At 35.2% G+C, this 20,878-nt stretch overlaps 1 protein-coding gene across 2 annotated transcripts in view; it reads left to right on the top strand.

The window, feature by feature from the left end:
- The first annotated feature begins 8,238 nt into the window (after window positions 1-8,238).
- The window catches only part of LOC118748805 (dynein light chain 1, cytoplasmic), a 32,074-nt gene continuing 19,434 nt past the window's right edge, over window positions 8,239-20,878 (top strand). The window contains exons 1-2 of one of the 2 annotated variants that reach the window (XM_036483492.1): window positions 8,239-8,714; window positions 18,707-18,883. In XM_036483492.1, coding sequence (XP_036339385.1) covers window positions 18,776-18,883 — 108 coding nt within the window. In that variant the 5' untranslated portion in view covers window positions 8,239-8,714; window positions 18,707-18,775. Of the gene's footprint in view, window positions 8,715-11,243; window positions 11,598-18,706; window positions 18,884-20,878 lie in introns of those variants that run through there. The other variant, XM_036483491.1, reaches the window with a different exon arrangement.

Here is a 20,878-nt window from a genome sequence, read left to right as displayed (position 1 = left end):
GAGAAGAATAGTACGTTGGCCAAGAGCATTACATTTTCACATTTGAAAATGTTAGCGCAATTTAGTTTAAACATTCTTAAAGGTTAAATTTAAGCTAACCAATTGTATTATACCACTTAGCGCAAATATATAAGGCCGACGAGTGTAGTATGTACATATACGTGTGCAGATGTGAATTTTTAGACCCTGTACAGTTGATTTATTTTCCCCCATTTCTTGCTTATCCGTTCATTTTTCTCCCCCTTTTTGTGTGTTCCTTCGCTTCAATGTTGCTATATACATACATATGCATATTGTTGTTGGCTCAGTTGAAATTTTTGTTGCTATACGATATGGAATTTTTTCAACTTTGTTCATGGCAAGCAAGCAGGCAATTTGGTCGTCGGGTTTTGCGCACGTAACTGGTACTATGGGCATAAGCTGTTGGAAAATAAATATTCGATAAGATAATAGAGAAGTTGTTCATATTTAATTGTATGTACATACAAAATTTTAGAAAATTATCATGCATAAATTTGAAAAGGAAGTAACTTTTTCAACAAAGATCTTAAAGCTACCCAGTAGACAATTTCAGGAATTAAAAGCCTACAATCCTTTTTTTTTTTTGTATGGAGTGGCACAAATTGAAGGGCGTCTTCTTTCGCTACCCATGGAAGAGTTCTCGACAACTTTCGTCGTCTACTTATGTACTTCAGCACGACAGTAGGTAATGCCTATGTTGTAGAGTCGTGCAATTTAGTCTAATATAGAGCTGGGATACTATCGATGGAAATATCGATAAAAACTGTCGCCACTATCGATAGTTTTTGAAAACTATCGATGTCGGTTTTAACAAGACTTCACAATGTCTCTTCTTTACATCTCTACACATTACATAAATTTTTTTTATGCAAGTAAATTCACAACAGAGTCGGCAAAAAAAATTGGAAGTTATTGGGATGTTTAGCAACTATAAGCTTACACTGAGTTATAGTAAAATTTAATAAGCTATAAAACTGCTTACACAAAATTTTTATAGAAATTCGAATTAAAAAGCTAGAACTTTTAATTATTTTGTAGTTTTTTATGTTTTATACAACTTTTATAAAAAATTAGTAGACACTAAATAAACAAACAAGTAGTCAAAACTGCTAAAAATGTTGTGGTGCTTTTATTTTGACCAGTACTTTATTCGTTATCTTATAATATGATAAAATGTTAATAATTTCCTTTGTCCGGGTTTTGATATGCGCCTCCGTATTTGATCTCAGTTGAACTTTTATAAGAATTAGTTGTCAATTTGAATGAATATATTTTATTTTGTTTGCTTTGTAGTATTATAAATGTATTTTTATAGTCAATTTCACTTCTTTGCACTTCAAAAGGGACAAACACAATCCGAATTTAATTTTGCTATATAAAAAATAAATTCAGATTTTGCCTGTCGCTATTCAAGGCGATGCAAGGGTATGTATATAAATATATATTACTCAGACGCATAAATTAATAAGTTTTTTGTATTATTATCAGAAGTTCTTTTTGATGCACACAAATTAAAAAAAAATATATATATACAGTATATTTTGCTTAGCTGCCCATCCTTCTTTGCAAGAAAAACTTGTGCGCTTAACCGAAAAAAGCACTTAAGCGAATTTTCTTTACTACTTCAATGAGGAAGGTATCCGAATCCCTATGAAACCAAATAAAGGAGGAGCACTTACCAAGTAGAAATTACTGCAAGATAAATTTTTTCCGAATGGTATCTAATTATCTAAATAACTACATAAAATAATTGCCGTTTTCGTTGTTCTCCGAGATGAGCAAAATAAATAATAGCTTGTAAAATTAGGGTAAGTGTAGAGCCAATGCAGGTAAACGTAATACTTTCTTTGATAATTGATAATAACGGTTGCAAATTTTTAAGGCAGGTATCGCTAATGTGCAGGTATGTTGAATGCAAGTATCGGAGCAGTTTCCTTATAAATGTTAAAATAATGCCGCTGATGCGCATTTTGGGGTAGGTATCTTAAATGTGCACTTAATCACAAAGGCAGCAAAGCAAAATATACTGTATACAATCTCTTTAATTTACAAAGTAATTTATAAATTATTTAATTTTCAAACAATTGAGCGTTTCAATTCAATGCCTTTCACGACGATAGTACTAATTGATTCCCCACTTAATTGAACCAAAAATTGCGCAATTTTGAAGGGCAATTTAGCGGGGAATACTGTACATATATCAGGCTTTATCTTCAATGATATAAATAACGACTAACATTCGTTTTATTTCCACTGTGCGACGGCATTAAAAAATGCCAACAGCGCGAACGTTTTGAATTTGATACAGGCAGTTATTTGCGTCAACGTTCGCTTGCCGTACACTGTGGGTTAAAGCTGTTTTCGTGTTTTCATTTTCGTTTCCTTTTATTTTTAATATCTGTTTTTGTGCTTGCAATCAGAGTGTCCAGATTGGACGATTTAGCGTCAAATTGGCGATTTTTTGGATGTTTGCGCGTAAAAATTTAGGAAATCGCCTTGGGCGATTTCGAGCGATTTTCTTCCTTAAAATAAATTTTTGGGCACTACCTTTTTATTTCAAAATTTCAATTTTGTGGGAAAACGAAACCAAGGTTTGATCAACTCATACAGTTGGTATACCAAAATACAGATGGAAATACACTTATCTTCTCTATTTTAGTCATCTGTTAGGCTGAATGTATTCTACTAATCAAGCATATCAATTGTATGATGAAATCTTCAAAAACATGTACAAATGTATGTATATTACTAAACGTGCGACATGATAACAATACAAAAGTAAATGATTCAGACACTATAGGTGATTTTGAGGAAATTGTGGATATATATGATCTCGCATTATCATAGCTGTGTACTTTATTTTTAATCAATAAACATGGGTTATAACGAATTTATTAATTGTGCAGTCCTATTGCAAAATGTGTTAATACAAATATTTTTTAAAAGTATACGTAAAATTGTTGATCAGTTATTTGTCTAATTTATTATTATCATGAAGGTATTATAACCTTTTTAGGTTTTTAAAACTATTCTTTAACCATAATTAAATGTTAAAATAAAAGATTTTCAAATCGATTTCAAGAATTTTTATTAAAAAAAATTACGATTTTGAGTTTTTTTTAAAGAAATTACGCTTCTTTTAAAACAATTTGGACACCCTGCTTATAATATGTATGTATATGTAGAACGCCTGCAGTTTACGATTACACTTGACAATTCACTGCGACTCGTCTTAATATGCGCCACCGCCAGCTGGGGTGGCAGCAACTATTGGACTTTAATGGTGGCGTGGTATTAGTTTTTGCTTCTATAATTAATTTCTGCTTAAAAATATCGGTCATTTCACAGAAAAAACTTTGAAAAGTTTTTCAGCTATACATATGTATGTATTTGCACAATTAACGATTAGTTGTAATATGATGATGGGGTAATTAGAAACTATCTAGACAATCAAATTATGCGTTGACCGGAAAAGTGCCAGAAATTTTAACAAAGTTTGCCGGCATATTGCCTTTGCCTATTATGCCTTAAATTCTTATTAGCTTTGCTTACTCCTTAGCATTTTATCTGTTTATTGATGTTGCTGTTTAGCATGGTACACAAAGTACTTTAAAAGGAACGTACAAAAACAAATCAAACCCAAAACAAAGGCTGTGGAACACTTTGTTAGCCGCCACAGCTGATTTTCACCGCTATGCATATCCACGGTGGTTTTTTTTGTGTGTGAATATTTTTCCTTCTGTGGTGGTGGTGCGAAATCGACAAGAAATTCACCTAAAACCGCAATCAAAACAAAATAAACAGTAACACCTGAACCGCCGCCCCCTGTTGCGTGCTTCCCACCGCCCATACAGATATTTATCCAAATGAGTTGGATGAAAGCAATCAGCGGTTGGCGTTTTTTCTCATCTTTTTTTAGTTTATAATCTTTTGTTTATTTGCTCGCGCATTTTGACCGATTGGCGCCAATTTTGTTGTTTACAAAGTGGGCCATAACATGCCGGCTCGGTCCCATGAGTGTTATTGGCGTATTTGTGTGGCATGCGATTAAACTTGCTTGATAACAGCGAAAAAGACAAATCGTATTTTCTTTAGCACCTATTTATCCACTTCTAAGTTGTGAGTTTTTCTTTGTTAAATAATTTCTTATTTACGTCTTCTTTTAAAACGCCTTATATCTTTGATGCTTTACTCTGACAGCTGTACTAACTTTAGTCGGTGCATTGCTTCGATTAATGTGCTTGTATGCTAAGTTCCTGTGAAGCGTTGACCGGTGAAACACTTTGAAACGGAAATGCATAAAGTGCGTTAACGTCGTCGCGCTTTAGATAAAAAAAAAAACAGCATTCAATGGATAGATCACATACCGGTCGGATAATTAACTCTTCGAACTTTGACAACCTACATACATACATACACGTACGCATTCATACATATGTATGTGTCTGGAATGTTGGAACCCTTTTCACTCAATCGTTGGATGTCCTGCAAAATAGCTCCACATACATACATACATATGTATGCTTGCATCATTCGTGGGCACCTATTTGCTAATAAAAACTTGCATCTAACTGCAGTCTGTTGCATTGAGCAGTCAGAATTGAGCGATACTGGTGAAATAGAACAGGGGATGTACATCTTTTCAACTGGATGAAAAGAGGGGCAAAAAGAAAGGAGTGTGAAGGGCTTCTCGAGCTAACAGGAGTGCAACATAAAAATTCTAATAAATAGATGGAAAGAGTGATGACAAAGTGTACTTGAGATGTGTTCTTGAATAGCTCCAGAGTACGGAGACCGGTGTTGCTCCTGCTTTAGGGTACATGCGACCATAACGTTTTCGGTATGAAACAGCAGTCTGGTAACGAAAACTCACCCACCACTAATAGGAAATACCCCTTCAAAGTTTCTCATCTGTACCTTGACAGCAGCCAAATTTACACGTGTTGCTGTGTTTTCGTGGTTGATTTACTAATATTTCGACTCCGGCACGAAAGTCCACGTAAGTGGCGAAAGCCTTTTGACTACCATTCACCTGGGATTGGCGTACGGTGAAAACACATAAAACCTCGCGTGCGCTGGTTTGGGTCCTGCCCAAGGGAAACGTAAGTGTTTTGAGCTCTACATATTTCTCTATTAAAAAAAAAACGCCTAAGTATAACTCATGTAGAGTTTAGTTAAGAGCAGAGCTGAGGCTGTAGTGAAATCCAAAGATTTAGGCCCAATGCTAAAGTTTCGGACACTGGGTTAATAGACACTATAAATCCATGAAGAGGCAATAATAATGACGATAATCATAATAATAATAATAGAGCTATGAATATTATTTTTGCGCAAATGTTTGTTTAAGAACTAAAACAAACATAGTTGAAAATAATTAAAAAACAAAAGAAACATTATATCGGGTAGGTACGGGGTTTTGTATTGGGGCCCATTCGGTGGTCCTCGAATGAGCGCCGTATTAATTTAAATCAATAGAAATATTATTAAAACACCACATTTTTGAATTTGTTATACATATGTTTGTTTTTGTAGCACCATATTTAAAAAAGAGTGCTAACCTGGAAACAGGCTTAAAAAAATCTTTTATCTCAGAGCTACATAAAAAAAAAATAAAAATAAATATAAATTTGTATTAGTCCGTGTAGCCTTTCAAACCGCAATACTTTGTAGACCCCTGTTCTTTGAATGAGTACATCAGCCTTTCAATAATTAAAATCGATATTATCGAGGGTATTCACACAGAAATAAAATCACTCGATTTCATACATATACGTACATACATAAGTACGTGGGTATACACAAAGTGGTTTCCATAATTATTATCGTTAACCCGATACTCACTATATTAAATATAATCGCTTGCAACTAATAATTATACCACGATTTTCCTAACTAGCCGCTAGAGTAGCTACAGCGCACATACATACATTCGTTTACTAAAATAATGGTTTTTGTACGTGATAAAAACTTTCTGACGAGTTTGTATGCTTGATGGAAAATATTGAATCTAAACGCCGCAGAACAGGCCCAAAATATTCAAACCGTCATATGTATGGCAAAATTTACTTAAGTAACAAACCTTTTGCCAAGTCATATGGTGACTAATATAAATTTCAAATGACTAACGAACGATATATGGAAATGCATATAGGTACACTGCTGTAGAAACGGAAACAAGAATAATTGTTCATTAGTTTTCATTGAAATTCGTATGGCTAGACTACATACACCCAGTTGGCTCGGTATGTGTATACGGCGTGAATATAAAAGCAAGACGATAAAGACGAACAAATGTGCACGAATCGAAACGAAGTGAGCGCTGAGACACACAAGCGCAGTTCTCTACGTATATGTCCGCTTATATACGGTGAATAACAGAAATGTGAGTGGGGAAAAATACACACCACTGTATAAATAGACAATGAAGTTTTGAAATTGCACGCCAGCAGCTACGTATGTACATATGTATGTATGTAGGGATGAATTTCGAAGGCGAACATCTGTATTTTCTACAGTCGCCTAAGTTATTTACTTACAGTAAACGATAAAAATCACTCGACAGTCAAGTGTATTCATACTAGCTACGAATGCACAGCGTTTTAATGAATTCTCTGCTGATAGCAATCGAAAACAGGGTGTGCGTATGTACAAAAAATGTAATTCTCGCACATATTTTGTAAATGTGGGTATCTGCATACATACTTAAATAGGTATGTATGTATATGTTAAGCGGATGAAATTGAATAAAGTGGAAAAACACAGTATGTGGAAATGAAAATGTGTATACTGAGTAAACTATGCTGTGAGAAACCCTACAACCAGTCTACAGCGAAGGGCATACGTATACATGTATGTATATGCACATTGCGGTACTAAGTTTGTATAGTGGTACAGTGGAAAAATATTTGCAGCTTAAAACAATAGGTCTTATACAGTTTTCCCACGGCACCCCAATTACGTACTTTTCTCTCTCATTCGCAATTCGCACTTCAATTACCCTTCAAATTACGTAATTCGCCATATTAAATTTTGAGAGCGAATTACCTCATTTGTTGGTAATGCAGATCCAATTACGAACAAATCACTTCCGTCTCTAATTTTAATCCGAAATTTATCGAAACCAGTTCACAAACCAACTGGCACATTTTCTGAGCACTAAAAGTTAAGTTAATAACCTTATAAATAAAATAACTTACATTTTTCATAAATTTTGTAGCGAAGACAAAAATAAACAGTTATAGAGAACTGGCAAATCGAATTAAGAATATGCTCGTGGGAATGGGGTAATTCGTGATCGTAATTGGAGGAGCGAACAAAGTAATTCGCGGTGCCGTGGGAAAGCCGTATTCGAGGTATCAAACTATCGATAGTTTTATATTTTTACCTTTATCGATGAGTAGTGATAGTTTTTCTCTAAAATGCTTAAACTATCGATACTACTAGTTGACTATCGATAGTTTAACATCTCCAGCACAACCGATTTTATTCATAACTTCTCCATTTTGTGTAGCTGCGCGTCGGTTTGGTAAGTTTGCAAATGTTTTATTATAGGTGATACTATTAGCGACAAATTTGACAGCCATTGAAAGCCCCGGTTATCTTTAACAGGCAGTGTAGAAGTTGGGGAGCAGCCAACTTTTTCCTGCAAAATCGTATCATGTGAACACTGTTTACCGGAAAACATGCAAAGCAACAACACAAACTCGGCTATTTATCCGAGTTCAGCCACAGGTCGGTTAAAAAATATGCGGCCTGCCGCGAAGTGTTGTTAAAGTACTAAGGCTGCTTTTGTGTATAGCTAAATGCAAATTTTAACCCAGTTGGACTTTCCTTTGGCGCTGGGTTATAAAGAAACGAAGGTACTGAATAAGATAAGAAAATGCCAACACTTAACAACACTACAAATCTGGCAAGTGCCTTGTCATCGATTAATTTGAAGAGCGCATGCTTCATTTTCGCGCAAAGGTGCCCTCTAACGACAATTCTACGACATGAAAGTAGGATTAACGCAAGAATGAAAAGATGTTTTCGTGTACGTGAATCATAAGATACGGTTATTATGGTATATTTGTTTATGGTAAGTATTATAGCTATTGAGTTTATTTAGTAAAAATACGCAATGCATATTGTGGACGGACCCTAAAGCGATAGAGCGTGACAAAAAAAATGAACGGTTATTTATATTCAGCGTTTACGTAAAATTTACGTATCTCATTATTCTAGGGTTAAGTACGACGTACGACGTAAAAACCGATTAGGGATATTTATACCGGGCAACAGATTCCTGCTTATGACAGCCAACCCCTCTCACCCAGCTTCTCCTACACCACTACAAGAGGGTTGCCGATTGAGTGCACGCGAGTTGTTAGCTGTTTTATCGATTTATAAACAGTTAAAATTCCAGATACCGCAGTTGCAGGAGTTGAAGCAGTGGCTATCAGCGTAATCAACTTTTTCAACCGCCAATTTAATTTGTGATAAAAGCAAAGAAAAACGATTTAAATGTGAATGAATAAAGTACGAAATTTAATTAAAATCGCAACAAAAAATCGTCTTCGATTTAGGGAACTTAGTTAGTAGGAAACGCACACATACACGAGAAACATAGTTGTGGCAGAAACGAAGCAACGTGTAGTCATAAAAACCGCGCAAAGTAAATCCAGAAATTCCTTAACTCTATTAGCGGGGAGAAGGTAAGTGGATGACGATTCTGAGGAATCTTAATTGAAAGTTAAGGCATATATTTTATTTTAGTTTTGATTTCGTCGAAATATGCATAAATGAAATTAATTTTGCTCATATATACATTCATACATCTGTCTGTATGTATGTGTGCATACCCAGCCAGCAAAAAATCTGAAAATCGATCCGGAAAGGAAAAAAAAGTGGATGAAGTGGGGATTTTGTCCGTTTACCGATTCTATTTTCGGATACTTTGACGACGATCCGTTTTCCCACTAAAGTGTGCGGCAGCAAAGAATGCAAATCTATAAGAGGAGACAACACGTTATAATTGTAGCGAGTGTGAATATCAGGAGCATGCCTTCTCTTTCCATCCAATCACAAAATGTATTTGGGCAAAAGATAAAGCACGCTCCTGATGTTCCCACTCGTTACAATTATAACGTGTTGTCTCTTCATATAGATTTACGTTCTTTGGTGGCAGAGACGTATATACAGACAAGTACCGAAAATTGTTTGTGAAACGGATACGGCACGGAATTTTTCCTTCTGCACTTCACAGATACTTTTTCATGGTTCAAAACAAATAAAATAAAATTAAGGAAGCGCCTGACGGAATTCGAAATCCGGCACCTTCTGGAAGCTAACAAATAGCGGCACGCTCAGCCACTGCCGACTACGCATATATGCTTTCAAATGTTTAGCTTGAACAAATAAAATACAATTATTGCTGTCAAATACAATCATCTTTTTCGAACGTTTCGAACGTTTTCTGGATACGAAAATCAATGATAACTGTAGTCGTTTTCTATTCGTTTCCGAATACAAAAACCACCCTTGTTTTCTGAACGTTCTTAGCTACGTAAAGTAATGAAAAAGTGGAGTAGTTTTCTATTCGTTTCCGGATACGGAAAATTGTACTAGATTGCATTGTCGGAAAAATTTACGTTTCTCTGCTGGCTGGGTAATTACCGTAAAATTATATACATACAAACGTATGTACTTACAACTACATATGCATATATGTACATGGTAACGTATGTATGTACATAAAAATATTCCATAAGTTTGTTTTTGCGATTTTTTTGGACTTTACTATAACACTGGCACCGAAACTGCTGTTTTGGCATCTAACCGGTTGTCTTCACGTGCTGGAAAATCTCGCTGGCCTCAAAAGCTCGAACCTTCTTTTTTGGCGATATTTAACAAATGAAAAAGTATGCTGTCAAATGCCCAGTAAGTGCTCATTTACACACGACGATTTTTGTTGCCGCAACTCGACGTTTGTAGGAGAGAGCGGGACGAGGAAAGGAGAGGGGCACCGAGTTGCTCGTGCTCGGGCAACACGCTTTGTGCTCTCGTTCGCCTGTGTAAATTGAACCGCTGTTCACAGCTGACAACAACAATTGCATACACATAAATCTCCGTGTGTAAATGAAACGAGCAACACCAAAAGGGAATGTGAAAAATCGCGGCGACAAAAGTTTTCGTGTATAAACGCAGTCTATACAAAACTCTATCTCGCTTGCTAGAGAAAAGAGCAGAACGCATGCGAGATTTGTAAGCATGTGAAGACGGCCGGTTAATGCAAAAAATCGGTTAGTTCCCCACAGTTTGAGAGCCGTTGAATGTTTAAAGTTATCTATTGTGAACGTTCCGAGATAGCCAACCAGTGTTGCCGTTTTAACCATTTGGTGGTTGGATATAGCCACCGCCTTCTTTTTATGTCACCAAAATTTATTTTTTGCCACCAGCCTCTTTTTTAGCCACATTTACCGCCCTATTCCCACAAGACTGACAAAACTCAGCGGCTGACTATTACCTTTAATACTGCGCCTAATACTATGCCGCAAATTTATTTTAAACTCTCGTATGGTGACAATTGTCAGTGTTGTTGTTATGACGTACTGAGAACGCGACAACTGAGAAACAACCTCATGTTTATACATATTGTGTTTTAGGCGCAATAATTGTGACTGTAGTCATACGATGAATTTTGTCAGTGTTGTGGGAATAGGGCGGTAAATGATCAAAATTAAAAATTTTTCCATCATCCATCTGAAAAAAGTATGAAACTCCTAACTCACTTCAGCAATAAAATGTACATATATATGTATCATTACTCTTCCTCGTTGAGAAGCGCTCCATATTCAATGCCGTTGCCGAGTATGATTTTGATCTCGCTTGAAAAAATGTACAAGAAAACACGAACACAAATTTTTAGTATTTCTATGCTTATTTTAAATATTTTCCAAAGATATTTTTTAAAACATTTTTAGACCGATACCGGTATGTATGTACTGAAATATAGTTTTTAGCCAAAAGCAAAATTTTAAGCCATTTTTAATCGAATCTGGCCACCACTAAAAATACAAATTAGCAATCAAGCACAATAAGGTTTACTATTGTGACTCATTTTTGACAAATATCCCTACCTTGTTCAGGAAAAAATCCCAATAACCGAAGTTGTTAGAAGCCGCTTGATAGAAGCTGCCACAGCACCTTTCCTCTTGCTCTTGCACAAACTTTTTCTCTTTCCACAACAACAAGTTTGCCATTTGCCGCAGAGCAGATTACCGCGAAAAGCCGCGCAAACAACACGTTGACGGGAAGATATTTTGTGAAAATCGCATTGCTAAATATATTCTGAAAAGTACCATAAAGGAATTTTTATCTGCTCTGTTTTTTAAATTATTGTTTCTGAAAGAAAATTCAATAAAACATTTCGAGAAAACATAGTTTTCATTGAGAAATTTGTCGAGTGCGTGAAAGGTAACCAAAATTTTGGAGGAAAAAAATCGAATACCAGAAAAAATAAGTGCAGAAAAACAAAGGAAAAGCATAAAATAAACGCTGGTAGCAGGAAGCTAACACAAGTAGCAGAAATTGTACAGGTAAGTTGAAAATTTAGCGTTCCCAATCTGAAGAAAAACTGAAAATTTGTATGGAATGTCGTTTGAGGAAAAATCCTAGGAAATTGCTTATGCGGGAGGCGGCTGGTGCGGCAATGTAGCGCATTGAAGGTAGTGAAGAATTTGTTGTTGTGGCTGTTTCTTCGCACAGGCAAGCGGGTGGGGGTGGGTGACCAACAGGCTTTGTTGTTATACGAAGGTAGCTTGTACAGTTTTGGGGGAGGCGATATTTTCAATGAGGCACCCAACCAGCAGGTGGTACACTCATGATTTTGCAAATTATTTCACCCATTTACCCGTGATTTCATAATTAACTGCAACGTGAATGTATAAGAATGTGTATACCGGGAAAAATTATTTAAATGTGGTTGATTGGACGCGTTTTATCAATCATTTTTATTTATTAAAAGGAATACATATTCGATTTTGATATGGTACATGCGAGGTATGCGGATTTATCATAGCCAAATAACTCATAGATGACTCGTGCAGTAATGTGACAACCATTCATATTAGCTTTAATGTACCGAATTCCAGTTTACTTTTTGCCTAAGCTCGTCTAGCGGAAGCAAAGAAGCCAAAAACAGCAAGAAGTTTAAAATCCAGTCGCATTTTTTGGTCGCTCAAAAATTTTAGCTTGGCTTTCAATCGATTACCGCTTTTATATTTTGTACATTTATGTATGTATATGTTCATGTGCGTATAAATATCTGGTGGTTGTTCTGCTAAACCATCGCCTAGGTTGGTTGTTTGTCGACTATGTATAATTTACATATTGGTTTAAATATACTGACGTAATATTTGTTAAAATAAACTGTTATTGGCTAAATTGTTAATATATGGAAAGGCTCATCTGTCGTTTCATAAATTATTGTTAATTTCATTTGGTCGGGTTTCTGCATTCTGCTATTTAACCGTTTTTCTTAGTAACTGCCGTATTTAACTTCGGTATTTCTCAATATAATTCATAGAAACTTTTTTTTACCAGATTTATAAAGAAAATTTAATTTAAAAATGGATGCGTGCCTACAATGAGTTTTAATTACGAAAGAACATACTAGAATGAAGAGGATTTTCGAATAAGTTTATTGAAAACAAATCATAGAATAAAGTAGTTTTAATTTAATAAATTTACCTACCGTTGCAGGCAACATAGTAAGCTGCTAAATGGGGGCATAACTTTTTAAGTAGCGTTGCATGTAGGTGGCTTAACCACGCACAGTCACATCTTTAGTGCTCGTTTACTCCCACGAAGCAGTGCTGAGGTAATGACGTGCTCCATATAAACTTTTGGTAGTTATACGGTGTTTACATGAGGCGATTTTATTGACAAATTTTAGCTGAAAGCCAAAATCGCCTGGTGCGAACGGCCTTTCAACTAATCCAACTTTTCATTCAACTAATCGCCTCTAAAGTTGCCTGAAAAATCGCCTCATGTAAACACCATATAAATAAACTTCAATTCTAGAGGTATCTTAACTGCATTTTCATATGGACAATTGAATTTTTAATCAAATATTAAGTAAAAAGGATAATTATCAACTATAATACAAATTCTCATAAAAAGTTTTAACACAATACTAAAAACATATGAAATGGAACTCCTTAGGCACGCTTTCAAACATAATTGACTTTGAAAAGACTGTTCCCTTTTAGCTTCAAAAAGGCAACACATTGCATGCAAACAATAGCTTTAAAATCAGACATGGGCTGCACAGCTTAAGCTTTACATTAGGGCTATTCGCGATTCGGTGCATAAGAGCTGACAAATTTATGCAATTGCAGAAATATGCCATGGATTGTGAGCGACCTTTATTAAACTGTCATGGTAAAGCTTTTGCAAAACACTTTTTGTGCCTCAGCTTTGGTTTTGTTTATGAATGCAATGCATAGCATATTTATGCTATGGATTTTCGGTATTGCAAATTTGCCAAGCCATGACAAATGCAAATGCGTGTATTTTGTTTGTGTATTGCAAATAATTTGCAATACAAATTTGCAATGCAATGATGCTAGGCCATTTGCACCGGATCGCGAATAGCCCTATTGCATCGGACAATTTTGCTCACATGCACATATATATTTATAGTACAAAAAGAAAACGGCTATTGTAAAATTGTACAAAAACAATTTTGAGAAATTTCACACTATAATTAACTGACATTTCATAGGTGAGTACAGCCAAATGCAACAAGGCAATAGGTTTGTTCGGCGAAAATCCAGCAAGAATTATCCAACACTCCAAATATCAGAGAGTAAGCAAAAATTCTCTCTCATATTGAGAAACTTGCAAATTTCTGCACGAACGCAAATTTGCAGGAATTCGCAAGTTTGCCTGCCAGGTGGTGTCCACGGTTGCATTTCAAACATAATAAATTTTTATAGAATTTTTGAAATTCTTTCAGACAGACAGGATATACGTATATTTCATGTTGTTTTGACTTTCTTTAACATACATTTCAAACTCTATCGTACTAGCTGTCGGGTTTCTTAATTCGGCTCTGTTTGCATTTGCATTCCGATTGCGAATAAAATTTTTTTCAGCCGAATTAAGTTCAAATCATTGCATTTACTTCCTTTTTTCATAAAAAAATCGCTCGTGTTTATAAATTACAAATTATCGTAGACAAAAATGCAACCATGTGCCACAATCATATGTTTTTCGTGATTGCAAATTCTTGCTGGCTAAAATTTTTCCAGCCAGAATTTGCAACTTCTCTCTGGAGAACTCTACCTTTGCGCTCTCAGTTTTTGGAGAATATTTTGGTCTGCACGAACGCGAATTAGGCGAAAATTATCATAATTCGTACAAATTCGTACAAATTTTTTGCTCGACGAACAAACTTAATACGTATGTACATATCGTCGTTTAAAGTACAAAACCGCGTATCGTCGTTATTCTGCAAAATCGCGTAACTGACATTTGCAGCCAAAAATTGGATCCTGAAATATACTTGCCAGATCTGTGATTGCTTTATAAAAAAGAGAACCATTTTGAAATATGAGTGTTTTTACTATCTAGAAATTAATTTATGCAACCTCACATACGCGGTTTTGCATTATCTTAATATGCGCTTTTGCATTTTGTTGATACGAGGTTTTGTACTTTAAACGACAATATGTAGCTGCAGCCAAGGGGAAAAAGCTAAGCAAAAAAAAAGCGATAACAAAAGCTGTCAGAGAAATGAGGGCGCTAAAAACTGGCGCGTCTTTTGTTTTACTTATATTTGAATGAATTTTTATACCTATTAACCTTTTTTTTTGTTTTTGGCTCTTAACGTATTAGTGTTTTGGCAGTGTCTATTCACACGCGCCACGGTAACTTTTACCGTAGGTCGTGATTGTCGAAATGCAAGAATTACTGTCTTTTTAAGCAAAAATTACTATGGATCTGGGGTTGATATATGTTTTGAACAAACTTTAATTTAAAATCCTCCGATTTTAGAGGTAAATTTGTTAACGTTGGAACGCTGGAGACTCCTATTTTCAAAATTACCCACTTCTAGGTGCAGGAATATTAAAAATAGTGTTTACCTTTCTATGTAGGTTTAATTTTAAGAATAAATTCGTTAGCATTAGACACTACAATTATGCGTTGGCCAATTCACGAATTCATTTCATGAATTTGGGTTAAATGTGGCTGCATAAACACAATTTCATGACTTCAATTATACACGAAAATTAACCATAAATTTCATGAACTTGTTTGGTGGGGTATGACATTTTTAGATTCAAAAGCATATAGTGGCATAACCATGATTTAAAACACATGAAAAGTTACGTGGATTTATCTTCTTTCCTTCTCGACTGCGTTAAGTATTGTTAAGGAACCCTGCAGATAGACCAAAACTTCGCCTTTCGTATCCCCACTGGGTTCCTCCCAATGATATTGAAACAATAACTGCACGGTTATGCCGCTATGCTCCAGGAAATGCTTGGTGGTATTTCACTGACCGAATTACCTAAATTCAGCATAATGGAGAAAGCTAAATATGTTGTACATATTAAATTTGTAGGAAGAGTTCGGACACCATCTACAAATACCACTGCGACGACAACCACAAGCTTCACTCGCCACTTACAAATGTTACCTAGATTGAACTTGCGCGAGAAAAAGGGTAAAGGATTCTTTCAGATTTTCTGGGCCCAAAGTTGGAGGAGCCAGATTATCATAGTATAATAAAAGAAAAACGTATTTAGGTGGAAATAGTTCCTACATCACCATACCGCAGAAATTAGGTCGCATTGGAAATAGTTCCTACATCACCATACCGCAGAAATTAGGTCGCATGTTCATTAATGCCATGGGCGACTCGGAAGTTATATCGGGCCAAGGAGCATCATCCCAACTTAACCACAAATACCAATACCAGCCTATTAAGAAACAAAATGAAAATACAACTCGCAGAATTTCTTATTATAACAACACTGTGGCACGCCAAGCAACATTTAAATAAATATTTTTCATTGTCAGGGTGAAAGTCGGTCTAAAATTTGTTAGAATTCAAAATGTACAGCATAAAAACGTTGCATATTGCACGGCGCCATGCCATGGCTGCGCGAGAGATAGCAACTTAAATGCTTACTCTTTCTTTTTTTGCTTGTTCATAACAATTTTTCCGCTTTCAACTCCATTCAATTACGCGCATCTCTGCCAGCAGCTTCCGTCCGTTGCATTGTCTATTCAAAGGCGATTTGTCGCGCTTTTGCTGCTTGGGTGCGCCGCGCCTACTAATACAATTAACCTGCCATTCAATTGCAAAGACTACAATAATAAAAACAAAATAATTACAATACCAAAACCGTCGCCACAATTGTTTTTTGTTGTACTGTTAACTTTTGTTCTTACCTTGCGACGTTTCTTCGCTGTTTGGTGCCCTTACAGCGCAGCGCGCACGCCATTGTCACTTTCATTATCAATTGTGCGCCTCGCTAATTGCCTCCATCTAATCGAATTGCTGGCTGCCTTACTGTCGCTCGTTAGCCATCGGTTTTAGTTTTTGTTTGCCCTTACTTGCCCATGAATGGGGCCTCTGCTATTGCGGCCATATGCTGACAATTGCTGACACGCGCATTTATGGTTAATTCATTATTATTTTAGCTTAGCGGCGGTATTTCATGGTACACATTTTGCTTTTGCCTTTGCTTTAATGTGCCGTTTGCCTGCCACATTATCTACCTTTTTTTTATGTGTTATTACTACATGGAAATGCCAGCGCGAATCAACAGTGGTTGAAGCTTAAAATGTAGCGGGCAGCTAGGCGCAGGTGAATTGCTGTTCCATTCATGGAATAAATTTTTTCTAAGTCTGCCGGCAAAGTGCGGAATTTTAATATCAAATTATATGAAAGTATTAGATTCTTTAAGCGAGCCGAAAGGTGTGGTTTTCCATCCCTAGAATTTGAAAGTGTGTAAAAAAAAGAAATGCCATGCCGGAAGCATTTTCATTTTCCCTTTTATAAACTTGGTTTTTTCTTCTGACCCATTTAAAGTGCACAAATAAAAAGCCGCATATTCATTCGCCTACTCATTCTGATTGTGCATTAATTCAATGCACAATAAGAATTTGGTTTGTCACTTCCAGTATTTCGCTCCGGCGCCTCAACTGGCGGTATTGGTTCGTGGAAGTATACGTTTTGCATAAGTATTTGTATGTCATGAATTTTCTACAGCGCCTAAAAGTATGCCAATATACGTTTTGCATAGTTGATATTGGTTTATGTACATTTTTCAAACTATAAAATCACAAATCATTTCAATTTGCACTAATTTACACTTGCGTTTAAAATTTTCCGTTGTTTGCGTAACAGCGCCTAAAATTATTCAACATAAATTGCCAGGTTTCATTTTTACCTTAACTTTATGTTTTGCGTATTTACTGATTCGTATAGCGTGCTATTAATGGTTTAACGTATTTATGGTGGGTTTCTGCATTTTTTTTGAAAATTTATACATAACTTTTTTTTTTTAATTTTCACTTTAAATTTTACTCCGTCCTAATTTTTATAAATATATATACATATATTTTTCAGATTCCAGGAGTTTGGTCGCCTTTTTTCTTCGTTATTCAATTCACCGTTAGTTTCGTAGTGCTCTTTTGCGAAATAAAATCGAAATTGCGCCGAAAAGTATACCACAAATTACTTATACATGTACCGCATGCATACAAATTTCAGCTCCTTGCAGTATGAAACTTTTTATGGGCACTCTTCAACTTCGGGCTAAATCGTATCAAATTCACTAGCTAATCAATGAAAAAGAAAGCGCATTTGAAAACTTTTTTAATATTTTAATATGCCTACGGCCATATTAAATTTTCCAAGTGCACCTAAAAGTAGACTAGCAGCTTTTACACACACCATTGCAAGCGAGCAGAAAATGAAAGAATTAAAAAAAATAAAAGCATGCAATCAACGGCATAACCACACTTTTAACTCACTCGCGCTGTTATTTTTTGTAGACATGAACAAAAAAAAGCTTTAAAAATTGGGATTCCACTGCATTGTGCGCCTGAATGTATGCTACACCAGAAGCAGAAAAACACAAATTCGCGTGTCTAAATGCCATTTACCGTTGTTTAATTTTCTTTTCATTACTTCAAAAAGTATGCTAGAAATCAAATAGTTTTGAAAATGAACTGTAAGTGATACAGTGTAATGTAAAAGTATGTAGACGGTGAGAAATAGAATGACAAAGGTCTGCGTGCATTTATATTCGTTGGCAAAGTTGTGCCAAGTGTCATTGTGTGTCATTTTGCAAACAGTGTTTGTGGTTCTTACATATTTACCTTTATTGCTTCACAGGACTTGCGGTATATGTATTTGTAGGTGATTATTGTGGGTTTTATCGCGCGCGATTGTGCAGTATTTTCACATGTGCAAAGTACAAGCTATTACGGTTGCTTATGCTGTTTTGTAGTCACGTCTTCTATCAGCATTGATTTCTTAATAGTTCGATGAAACTGTAGGCCTGTTTGCGTGTTTATAACCATAACTTTTTTATGTTATTTGCTAAAATATCAAATAAAATTTAACTACAAACTCATTTCGAAGTTTTTGAGACTGATTTAATAATTTTTAATGTTTCTATAGTTTATTTGCAGATTTATTGCTGATTTTTATTGAAGAAACAAACAAAAACCACAAACACATACACACAAAATGTCAGATCGCAAAGCAGTGATTAAAAATGCCGATATGAGCGAAGAAATGCAGCAGGATGCTGTTGATTGTGCGACACAGGCATTGGAAAAGTACAACATTGAGAAGGTGAGTTCAGATTTGTTTTGATTTTACTATGTACAAGATTTATAAACAAAAGATATCAACGACAGATTTTAATTCGAAAGAAAAATATATTATTGGAACTATTTTAAATTGTAAAAAGCCACAGAAATCTGGAAAGTTTTACTGTATTACCCAACAATTTGGGTTTTCCAAATATTAGCGGTATTTGCCGCAATATATATATATATATATATATTGTTATCATGAGAACTACTTGACACTAAATAAATAACCCAAATTAGTATTTTGCGGTATTGCATTTTTTTTTTTGTTAGAAACCAGCTATATTTGTATCTTTAAAGTTCTATATCTTTGATAACAGTTATTCAATGGAGGCAATCCAGAAAATATTGACGAAAAAATGTTACCTTAGAAAATGAAAATGCTCTTGACATATACACATTTATTTCTAAATACATGCCTTTACGAGCCTTAGCAAGTCTTTTGCTCTTCAACTTCAGCTATTTATTTTCACTTTTGATACGATCGCGTTTAAAGTTCTGAAAGATTATAGACGAAAATTTAAAGAATTTGTTAGGTGCTTCATGTGTTGCCCGACCAAATTGCCCTAAGCAAGTAAACTCCAACTCAAGTTGCGTTTGTTTATTTTCTTGTGCACAATTTTCATATTACGATGAACATTTCGCTTATTTGTGGCACAAACATAAATGGAAATGAGTTTGTTTTCTTGTATTTCGCAAACTATTTGAATTTTTTCATCCTCTTTCATCTAAATTTTTGGCAGCTGACTACAAATATTCAACTTAACAGCTGATAGTTTAAACTCGGTTTAACCTAGCCAGATTGGGCGTTTAAACTTAGTTTAAACTACGTTTAAATTTGACTGAAAAACTGCACGCTGAGTTTTAAACTTAGTTTAAACAACAAACAGAGTTAAACTCGTAGTGAAAAACTGGTCATAAGGATTCAATCTACCCTCGCTTAACACAAACTTCTTTTGCGCCAAATATTTCACACCCCAAAGCAGCAGCGCATTGAAGAAAACTTACACAAGCAAGTCGCTAAACTGCTTGTTGTTATCGCATTTTTTTTTTGCCAACACTTATCTATGAAGCAGATAAAAAGTTAGCTGCTGCGCTTTTACTTACTTGCGTTCCATTACTTACGTAGCAGATATGTAAGTGGGAAAGAAACCATGAAATTTGTTGTTAAACGTTGCTAAGCTTATTGCAAAGAAATCAGCGTAGAAGAGTTTACTTTGCGAAAGCAAGACAAAAAAAAAAGTAAAGAACAAACGCAAGTAAAACAAAAATAATAAATAAAGTTAAAAAGTGCACGTGAAGGACACTAGAATCTGTACAAAAACAACAAATAACAAATAAAAAAATGTCGAATTCAACTCGTTAAGTCGTTGATCCTTTGCGCTTTCGTGTGATTTTTTTGTTTGTTATTAAGTTTTATGCTGGTTTTCACACCGCATTTGATACGCTTGTGAAATTTGCCAACTCGTAACAATTTTCTTGCATTCAAGTTTTTTTTTTGTGCTGCTAGTCTTTTCTTTTCGGTTAGCGCCCTTTCTTGAGCAACCCTTATTTATGTTTCTTCGTAGTATGTCAGGCAAATATAACCCGTCGTAGTGAGGTGGTTTTCCCATTTTTTTCTTTCTGACGAGTAAATATTTTATTCAATGTCGCATTCAACTTCAACCCAGAAGGAATGCACTTTTAACATTGTGTTTTTTTTTTTTGTTTTTAGTTGTTGAAGTACGTAGTTACAATGCAAAAAAGTCCTCTACGAAAGCATTCCAAGCGCATATTTTAAAATAACCCAGAAGATAATTTAGGTAGGCCTTCTTAAGTAAAGCCATTCTAAGAGGCCTACCCAAGAAGGGCTTCCTTGCATGCCTTCTAGAAGGGCTTATCCATTTACATTTTACGCGAATGCATAAATTTATATTAGTTAGCATTACAAATGAATTTCAATAACATTTTAAGCCGCAATAACACATGTTTGATA

This window comes from Rhagoletis pomonella, unplaced genomic scaffold, assembly GCF_013731165.1.
Source record: "Rhagoletis pomonella isolate Grant_MI unplaced genomic scaffold, Rhpom_1.0 Rhpom_scaffold_00013, whole genome shotgun sequence".
NCBI classification, from domain to species: Eukaryota; Metazoa; Arthropoda; class Insecta; order Diptera; family Tephritidae; genus Rhagoletis; species Rhagoletis pomonella.
This window is presented reverse-complemented; position numbering and strand designations above follow the sequence as displayed.